This window comes from Diaphorina citri, unplaced genomic scaffold (genome assembly GCF_000475195.1).
Source record: "Diaphorina citri unplaced genomic scaffold, Diaci psyllid genome assembly version 1.1 scaffold8, whole genome shotgun sequence".
NCBI lineage: Eukaryota > Metazoa > Arthropoda > Insecta > Hemiptera > Psyllidae > Diaphorina > Diaphorina citri.
The window spans coordinates 333,536-344,098 of NW_007377447.1; the positions used below are offsets into that span (position 1 = coordinate 333,536).

General features: G+C 38.0%; 2 protein-coding genes across 2 annotated transcripts; one reads left to right on the forward strand and one right to left on the reverse strand.

Moving 5' to 3' along the window:
* Positions 1 to 1,159: 1,159 nt before the first annotated feature.
* On the reverse strand, positions 1,160 to 4,872 carry LOC103505013. The gene is made up of 5 exons (XM_026820293.1): positions 4,438 to 4,872; positions 3,315 to 3,552; positions 2,535 to 2,644; positions 1,745 to 1,943; positions 1,160 to 1,528 (listed from the first exon to the last, which is right to left on the reverse strand). Exons 1-5 carry the CDS (start codon positions 4,870 to 4,872, stop codon positions 1,206 to 1,208), a joined length of 1,305 nt encoding a protein of 434 aa, XP_026676094.1. The 3' UTR covers positions 1,160 to 1,205.
* A 1,333-nt stretch (positions 4,873 to 6,205) lies between these two features.
* LOC108254658 (nuclear polyadenylated RNA-binding protein 3) lies at positions 6,206 to 9,296 on the forward strand. Its single transcript, XM_017449931.1, has 5 exons — positions 6,206 to 6,299; positions 7,920 to 8,032; positions 8,866 to 9,043; positions 9,076 to 9,171; positions 9,286 to 9,296. Exons 1-5 carry the CDS (start codon positions 6,206 to 6,208, stop codon positions 9,294 to 9,296), a joined length of 492 nt encoding a protein of 163 aa, XP_017305420.1.
* The last annotated feature ends 1,267 nt before the right edge of the window (positions 9,297 to 10,563 follow it).

A 10,563-nucleotide genomic window follows, 5' to 3' on the forward strand; every position in this document is an offset into this window, starting at 1 on the left:
TGTTTGTAGGTAGGTACAGAAAAAAGTGTACCTAATTCAAACTTCATAACAGAAGAACCCTTAATAGAAAGATCTTTGGGTAAAAATAGAATGAATACAATACAAGTACCTTTATTGCCGGGTGCTAGGATGTAAACCAAAAGTAACAGAAACCCTAAAAGCAAACATTTAAGTATAGGTAATCAATAAAACACCCACTTGAATAGTAGGCATTTAAAGAAAACTATCTCTCCCAATTTCAGTGGACTGGGCATCTCTAGCTCAGCAATGGATTCAAATGAAGGAAACATTTCGAAGGAAAAAAAAGAACAATGAATACAATACAAGTACCTTTATTGCCAGGTGCTAGGATGTAAACCAAAAGTAACAGAAACCCTAAAAGCAAACATTTATAGGTAATGAATAAAACACCCACTTATTGTAGGCATTTAAAGAAAACTATCTCTCCCAATTTCAGTGGACTGGGCATCTCTAGCTCAACAATGGATTCAAATGAAGGAAACATTTCCCACCGTGGATCAAATGAATGTTCTTGCACCCCCACCTCCTCCACCTCCAGAGAAGAAGGAAGAGAAACAAGAGGATGAAGGAGAGAAGGGAGAGGCACCTATGGACATGGAACTGGATAGTAAGGAAGAGGAAACAGCGGGGAAAGCAGACATGTCTGGTGAGTAATGGGATGCTTTGAATGTTCCGATAGTAAGCTTAACATAGGTACCTATCTAACTTCTTTTACAAAGTTAAGTGGGTATAAAATATGTTTGTACCTCACCCCCCCCTCTCGTCCAAAAAGGACTGCGTCCCGCTTTGGGCCAAAAAAATTATGGTCACCCTAATCATGTACTACCTACTGGTACTCATAAAATAAATAAAACACCAGCATTGACGTCAAAAACCCATATTTACTCTCATAGGGTGGGTCTTACCAAACATAGGCTGGGGCTTACTGCGTGAGTTTGTATCGGGATAGTAAGCACAGAGGCAAAAAGATAGGTACCTAAGTACAGTCCTACTAAAAATAGTGAGGTATATGACTGGCAGATTTTTAACTTGATCAGGTGGGCCATGATTTTCATTCTACATACATAAACTAGCCAAGTTCATTTCAATTTTTCAATGCATTTATGTTTGACCCATCAGTTTTTCAGACCCAATTAAACTAGCCAAGTTCATTTCAATTTTTCAATGCATTTATGTTTGACCCATCAGTTTTTCAGACCCAATTTAGCAAGAATATATTTGTACATTTTGGAAATGATATGTTCACTTCCTGGTAGTCGTGCAAATTTATTTGTATTTGACTTGATGTTGATCAGCCAAGGTTTCAGTGTGGAGTCCAAAATGAAAGTTGTACGTACAAGTTCTAAAGATTTATCCCTCTGTACGAGGAACTGCTTATTGAGTGACATTGTTTTCACAATGGATTCCAACATTTGAGGGTGGATACACCTTGTCCAGAGTCCGTGTTTATGAACTGATGAAAGATAAGTTTCAAACATATGTGGTGTCCAAACATGCTGGTACTTTTCTGAAAAGGAAAAGAGGTACTTAACACCCATGTACAAAGTAAACAAAAGAGGTACAAAGTAAATGTGCAAGAATTTGCAGTTCTTTATTGGTCAAATATTTATTTAAAATTTATCTAGAAACCTAACAAAGGCTTGATACCTATTCTGTTTCGTAATATCTAAAGTTGGCTTTTTTCTTGTATTTCCAGTTGGTTTAACCCCTAAGTACCACTTACCAAGTTCATAAATACATTCCTTCTCTTTGCGTTGATTAATGAGAAAGTAGCACAGTTTGAATGGTAGAATTTCCGGGGGTTCCACATTTACTACCAGAAAGAACTTGTATATTTTAAACTGTTTGCCGTGAATGAGGAACTGATCAGAAACGGCCCGTTGAATCACATAGTAATCACACTTGTATTCGTTTTTATCGATTTCGTCAAGCAAAGGTTGAAGTTTCTTGAAGCAACGGATCCAAGGAACTGCTTATTGAGTGACATTGTTTTCACAATGGATTCCAACATTTGAGGGTGAATACACCTTGTCCAGAGTCCGTGTTTATGAACTGATGAAAGATAAGTTTCAAACATATGTGGTGTCCAAACATGCTGGTACTTTTCTGAAAAGGAAAAGAGGTAACACCCATGTACAAAGTAAACAAAAGAGGTACAAAGTAAATGTGCAAGAATTTGCAGTTCTTTTTTGGTCAAATTTTTATCTAAAATTTATCTAGAAACCTAACAAAGGCTTGATACCTATTCTGTTTTGTAATATCTAAAGTTGGCTTTTTTCTCGTATTTCCAGTTGGTTTAACCCCTACCACTTACCAAGTTCGTAAATACATTCCTTCTCTTTGCGTTGATTAATGAGAAAGTAGCACAGTTTGAATGGTAGAATTTCCGGGGGTCCCACATTTACTACCAGAAAGAACTTGTATATTTTAAACTGTTTGCCGTGAATGAGGAACTGATCGGAAACAGCCCGTTGAATCACATAGTAATCACACTTGTATTCGTTTTTATCGATTTCGTCAAGCAAAGGTTGAAGTTTCTTGAAGCAACGGATCCCATAGTGTTTGGAAACGTCACTTTTGACTATCCAATTGTCCATTGGTACGGAGTGAATGGTAGGAGCCTCTGGAAGTGATCAGGAATTAATATTTGGCATAGGTTACTACTGATTGAACTCTATACCCTTCCTTTTTCATTGGAATAAGTGGTTAGTGTACTAACCACCAACCTTAAAAGAGTTAAAAGATGAATGACTTTATTAAATTCCCATTGGGCCAGTGTGCTTGCTTGGATATGCAAAGTTTTGATGCCTAGTTCATCTGCTGAGATCATAGATTAAAGCACATTTTATACTACTTCCAATAAGCTATCCGATAAGTAGCTACATATTGTATTACCCAGCTTCTCTGTGCATTTGTCTATACCCTTTTTCATTGGAATAAGTGGTTAGTGTACTAACCACCAACCTTAAAAGAGTTAAAAGATAAAGCACATTTTATACTACTTCCAATAAGCTATCCGATAAGTAGCTAACATATTGTATTACCCAGCTTCTCTGTGCATTTCATCATGTGCCAAGTAAATTCAAATTTAAGTATTTTTACTCATACATAATCCAAACTTACTTAGTCGAAGTTTAAAATTGTGCTTCTAAGCCAACCTACAAGCTGAGGTTTTGTCCCACTGAACTGCCTGATATTCATCTAGGATTCTAGGCCCTAAGCGTTTGGATAATACAAGGGGGGGGGGGTGAACGCAGGTCCCTTTTCAAACAGAAATAGGTACAGGATCATACCTAGATTTTCACTAGAAGAAAACTGTTCTGTCTCCATGGCTTGAAGATAGTCAGGCTCCAACTGCTTCAGTTTAGCTCTTACAGTCTCCAGCATTGTTCTTAGAAACTCATCTGTCCCCTTTTCAAACAGCTGCCCTTCATTGAGAAGCAGATAGTAGTACTGAACGAATTTGTATTGCTTGTCTATCATGTCGAGGATAAGTTCCTGTTGTTTTCGTTTCTTCTTGGTTGTTTTAACCTGGAAATATAGGAGTTTGTGGTGATTGTTCTTTATTGGAAGCCCTTAAGTTGAATAATTTTATTTATGCTGGGAATATTTTTGTAATTTGGAAGGACATAATGCATAAAAATTATGTCGTAAAAGAAGAGGAGGAGAAACTACTCTTCAACAACAGGAGAACTAGGGAAGATGTGCTGATTTGTTATACATAGACTTACTGTTAATAATTATTCCATTGCCAAAGAAGTAGCAGAGCTAGGTCATATTAAATTTGTCAACAGATTCAATTGATAGAAAACTTGACAAAACTCCTTTGGGTAATTATGCAGAAGTCACATCCGTGGAAAAGAAAAGCTCCTTTTTGTTTTTAACATAACCTTAAAATAACACTAATCACTGCTCTAATTGTGAAAACTCCTTCTTGCGTTTAACCTAACCCTATAATAACACTGGTCACTGGTCACTGCTCGTTTGTGCCAGTTCCTTTGGTAGCAATATTCCACTGACTTCTGCGACTACTCTTCAACAACAGGAGAACTAGGAAAGATGTGCTGATTTATTATACATAGACTTATAGACCGTTCACTTAGGGGGGTAAGAGCCGCCCATTTTGCAAACGTACTTTAGACATCAAGAAAACTTACTGACTATGAGAGTAAATTTAATCAATTCACCAATGCTTCATTGATGGGGTGTAGAAAAAAGGAAGACACAGAATATTTTACCTGTATATGGACCACTGACTTGTCCTTCTCAGCAAAGTGATCACTGAAACTACTCTTCAACAACAGGAGAACTAGGGAAGATGTGCTGATTTGTTATACATAGACTTATAGACCGTTCACTTAGGGGGGTAAGAGCCGCCCATTTTGCAAACGTACTTTAGACATCAAGAAAACTTACTGACTGTTTGGCGTGCGGTGCAATGTGTTGTGGTGCGATGGCGCTATAGTACTCTTCATGACTAAGCAACATTCCCTGGCAATTCTCCAGAGCATAGCTTAGAATCCACATGGGTATTGTACCATGGACAGCGTCGGGCGTAAACAACGTCTTACTATTGACTAGGGTAAATTTCAGCACATTAACACAAGCCGTACTCAGATATTCATTCATAAAGTTGAAGATATCCATGTTATGCTTGGAATCCTCCACGTTTTTAATGAGAAATGTGCTAGGGGACACATCATCGCTGAACACCCAATCTATGATGCAGAGTCTCTTGTTGAGACCTCCACTACACTGAGTTATACTTCGAGGGAAACAATTGACAACTGTGCTATCATCAATATCAGCAATCCTCCACGTTTTTAATGAGAAATGTGCTAGGGGACACATCATCGCTGAACACCCAATCCATGATGCAGAGTCTCTTGTTGAGACCTCCACTACACTGAGTTATACTTCGAGGGAAACAATTGACAACTGTGCTATCATCAATATCAGCAATGTAATTCAATCTTCTTATTGGATTTTGAGAAAACTGCCCGATAGCCAAATCTACCAATCAACCCTACACCTAGCCGTCAGCCGTCAGGCTCTGAGGACTGGAACTAGAGTCTGGGCTCTAGAAGTCTAGTCTGCTTTCTGGATCACTATCACAAATCACAGAAAAAGTTCAAAATGCATAAAACTGGGAAATTTGAAAAGATCGCGGGCAAAAAAAAAATCATATTTATATGTGTGAGTATAGCAAGCAATGGTTGATATTTTTATAAGCAATAGCCAGCTTCTCATCAGTACGGTGTTGCCAGATCAAACTAAGAGAAGAGCATAACTGATCGAACGAAGTAAAGTTCAATATTGTATTTATTTCCCAGGTCTACAGTGCAAATGTTTAACTTTTTTCCAGCCTTTGAGCATGCTTATGTACTATTTTTGAACAGTCTCCAAGAATGGAAAGTTTTGTTCCTTACTCGTACAGGAATCTGAAAATAAAATCTTTCATCTAAGAACTACATAGGTTCTATGGCAGATTTTAAATTTATGTACTTATTTGAGCTACCTATTGTGCCTACATATGAGTATTGTGTTTGTCCTTAATATTTCCTCTCTTTAAATTTCTTTACCTAATACATACATACATAACTCAACATGAAGTCATGCTTGATTGAACTGTGTCGTATTCTACAGGCTTGGCGGTGCGCGACGCTTGGAACTCCTGACGTTCGCGCGCCTCCCGGCACGCTTAACTCAATTCTACATGTTGTATTTTTGTTCCCTATGAAAAATCTACCTTGTGTTTCCAATTGAATAATCTTAACTATTTGGTTGTGTGGAAAACGAATACCTACTACGAATGGAAACTGGAAAATATTCTACATGTTGTATTTTTGTTCCCTATAAAAAAATCTACCTTGTGTTTCCAATTGAATAATCTTAACTATTTGGTTGTGTGGAAAACGAATACCTACTACGAATGGAAACTGGAAAACAAATGGAAAAGAGTAAGGAAAACGAACACAACGGATACTACTTCAACAAAAGTGAAGTAGTATTTGTTTTCCATACAACCTAATGGTTAAAATGGAGCTTCACAAAGTGACCGAGTCTTCAATCAAGCATTTGAATAATCTTGCACCTTTATTTACAACAGGTTTAGAATGGAAAACGAACACAACGGATACTACTTCAACAAAAGTGAAATAGTATTTGTTTTCCGTACAACCTAATGGTTAAAATGGAGCTTCACAAAGTGATCGAGACTTCAATCAAGCATTTGAATAATCTTGCACCTTTATTTACAACAGGTTTAGAATCCACTGGTAAGTTGGTGTTGAACATCACAATGTCTACCATCATGTTCTCTAATCCCCCCCTTTATTCATTTCTAATATGAGTTTCAGCCCGTTTGTGAAATGAGCTCTCGTTGTCTTTTCATAAAATAAACTAACTTTGTTGCCTTATACGTACCTTAGCTCAACACCAAACCCAACAAAGACCCCGGCAGTCTCAATCAGAAAAAGGAAACCTGGGTAAGTTCACTCGTCTGTTCATTTCGCACCTTTTTCACGATCACTCCCCTCTTGTGCTGCTAAGCCAAATCGGTCCTCATCTAAGATCCATTTTACACTTGAAAAATATCTATTTTGACTTCGATAGAGCGTAGGATTAGACCGGACTGGTCTAACTTTACGTTCTAATTTGGATCATTATTGTAACTTGTAATAACTTTGGGTACATACGGACTACATCTGAGGATTGCACTTTTATCAAAAATTACTCTTTGGATATTTTCTTATAAAAATCACGATATCCAAGGCTTTAGCTTAGTTTGACTTCGATAGAGCGTAGGATTAGACCGGACTGGGCTAACTTTACGTTCTAATTTGGATCATTATTGTAACTTGTAATAACTTTGGGTATATACGGACTACATCTGAGGATTGCACTTTTATCAAAAATTACTCTTTGGATATTTTCTTATAAAAATCACGATATCCAAGGCTTTAGCTTTATGTACCGTAAGATTTTTGTTATAGGTACCTATTGTAAATTGGTCAATAAAATGTAATTTTGCTGAAATTTTTCGTCTAGCCATCGATAGTTTGGGGGCGTGACATACTGATATACTCCCACTCTGCAATCTCATGTTAACTTTTTGTTGCATCTGAGCTTGCTTGAACGCTCGAAGTTTCTTAACATGAGACTCTATGTACCGTAAGATTTTTCTATGTCAAAAATTACTCTTTGGATATTTTCTTATAAAAATCACGATATCCAAGGCTTTAGCTTTATGTACCGTAAGATTTTTGCTATAGGTACCTATTGTAAATTGGTCAATAAAATGTAATTTTGCTGAAATTTTTCGTCTAGACATCGATTTGGGGGCGTGACATACTAACTGATATACTCCCACTCTGCAATCTCATGTTAACTTTTTGTTGCATCTGAGCTTGCTTGAACGCTCGAAGTTTCTTAACATGAGACTAACTTTGGGTACATACGGACTACATCTGAGGATTGCACTTTTATCTATGTCAAAAATTACTCTTTGGATATTTTCTTATAAAAATCACGATATCCAAGGCTTTAGCTTTATGCACCGTAAGATTTTTGTTATAGGTACCTATTGTAAATTGGTCAATAAAATGTAAATTTGCTGAAATTTTTCGTCTAGCCATCGATAGTTTAGGGGTGTGACATACTGATGTACTCCCACTCTACAATCTCATGTTAACTTTTTGTTGCATCTGAGCTTGCTTGAACGCTCGAAGTTTCTTAACATGAGACTGTTACTGACTGAATTGAAGGGACTTCCTTTCCTACCGCGTTATAGGGCTAAATGAGGACTCGTCAATCTAAAGGGCTAGTCCTGGGGGTTCGTGTAGCCATGAGTTTCCCATAGGCAGACTATCACGGGGATTGCATTACGTTACTTCTAGGTCTGGGGATCTATGATGACAGCGATACAGAGTCCAGCGCATCAGAGGAGGAGGCTGAAGCAGAACCTAGTCAGCAACTACAGTCAGCTTATGAGACTGAAGACGCACTGAGAGTAAGTTACTATCTCCCTTGTATTGATAAATAAGAATGTTAATCTTCTTGACTTGGCGGGGCGGAGCGCTACCTCGCTCCTGAATTGACTAGTAATATTATGTAGCCGAACTGCGCTTTGACTGTTGGCAGCAAGATTTTGTTTGTTCCTTATGCAGACGTTTCTCCTACTGCAATAAATAAATGTACCTAAGTACTTATTAAAATATATGGCCTGGACCACAAACTGAGACCAAGTTAATGTTAAACTAATTGGATTAATCAATCTGATTGGTTAATTTCCTTGACTTGGCGGGGCGGAGCGCTACCTCGCTCCTGAATTGACTAGTTATATTATGTAGCCGAACTGCGCTTTGACTGTTGGCAGCAAGATTTTGTTTGTCCCTTATGCAGACGTTTCTCCTACTGCAATAAATAAATGTACCTACTTTTTAAAATATATGGCCTGGACCACAAACTGAGACCAAGTTAATGTTAAACTAATTGGATTAATCAATCTGATTGGTTGATTTCAATTTTTTAGGAAGACAGGATAGGAGGAAGCCTTATTTGTTTAGGATAAAGTTGGCTAGCGTGAAGCGAACCCACGACCTAGCGCTTAGAAGGTAGACGCGCTACCCTCCAAACTAGGCTGACTTTCGGCTAGCGTGAAGCGAACCCACGACCTAGCGCTTAGAAGGTAGACGCGCTACCCTCCAAACTAGGCTGACTTTCTTTTTTCAGGTAGGTATAGTTTTCATTTGTTTATTCATTCAATCAGAAGCACAATCAACTTGGAGCTGAATCCTCGTCTAAATCTTTAGCAAAGCATGTTACACTAATGATTGTTTCCAGGATAAACTGAATCAAAGGAAACGCGAGTTCTCGCGAGTAGAGCGAGAGATCGAGCTTAAGATTCAAGCTCAGGAAGAACACGAGCGACTAGTGGCTCAGAAGGAAGATAGTGATGATAGCGAAGATGATGATGATGATGATGATGATAAGCCGGGCCAGGTACATAGAGCCCAACCAGGTAAGTTGTGTCCAGCCAATATTACCCTGTAGGAACCCTAGAGAGACTGGTGGCTCAGAAGGAAGATAGTGATGATAGCGAAGATGATGATGATGATAAGCCGGGCCAGGTACATAGAGCCCAACCAGGTAAGTTGTGTCCAGCCAATATTACCCTGTAGGAACCCTGTTGGTCTGCTTGTAGTAGAGAACAAACGACGATTTCTCTGGTCGTAAAAGACCCGTTCTTCCATTCTTTGGGAGGTAAAATGTAATAGTTGGAATGGTTTAATAAAATTGTTTGGGTGAGAAGGTTTCTCTAGAGCTGTGGTTTTCAAAGAAATGGGCTTGTCAGTGAAAAATAAATGACCTTTGAATCTTATCAAGCATACCTGTTAATAATTATGCAGAAGTCACATCCGTGGAAAAGAAAAGCTCCTTTTTGTTTTTAAGATAACCCTATAATAACACTAATCACTGCTCTAATTGTGAAAACTCCTTCTTGCGTTTAACCTAACCCTATAATAACACTGGTCACTGCTCGTTTGTGCCAGTTCCTTTGGTAGCAATATTCCATGGATGTGACTTCTGCACAAGTACCCTCCTTTTACCTGCAACCTAATCTTTGATAAATATGAAAGTAAATTTCAATCAATTCACCAAGGCTTCGTTGATGGGGTGTAGAAAAAAGGAAGACAGATTATTTTACCTGTATATGGACCACTGACTTGTCCTTCTCAGCAAAGTGATCACTGAACATTGCACTAAAGTACTGACTAGATCTGATCATTTTGATAACTATGAGAGTAAATTTCAATCAATTCACCAATGCTTCGTTGATGGGGTGTAGAAAAAAAGGAAGACACAGAATATTTTACCTGTATATGGACCACTGACTTGTCCTTCTCAGCAAAGTGATCACTGAACATTGCACTAAAGTACTGACTAGATCTGATCAGGAGTTCCTTGTTATACTGGAATGGGACCCCATCAACAATAAGTGTTATATCCTTATCAGACATTTCTAGGATGGGGTTGTTGGACTTGATGTAAGATGTAATTCAATCTTCTTATTGGATTTTGAGAAAACTGCCCGATAGCCAAATCTACCAATCAACCCTACACCTAGCCGTCAGGCTCTGAGGACTGGAACTAGAGTCTGGGCTCTAGAAGTCTAGTCTGCTTTCTGGATCACTATCACAAATCACAGAATAAGTTTCAAAATGCATAAAACTGGGAAATTTGAAAATATCGCGGGCGAAAAAAAAATATTTATATGTGTGAGTACATAAAACTGGGAATGGGAAATTTGAAAATATCGCGGGCAAAAAAAAAAAATATTTATATGTGTGAGTATAGCAAGCAATGGTTGATATTTTTATAAGCAATAGCTAGCTTCTCATCAGTACGGTGTTGCCAGATCAAACTAAGGGAAGAGCATAACTGATCGAACGAAGTAAAGTTCAATATTTTATTTATTCCCCAGGTCTACAGTGCAAATGTTTAACTTTTTTCCAGCCTTTGAGCATGCTTATGTACTAT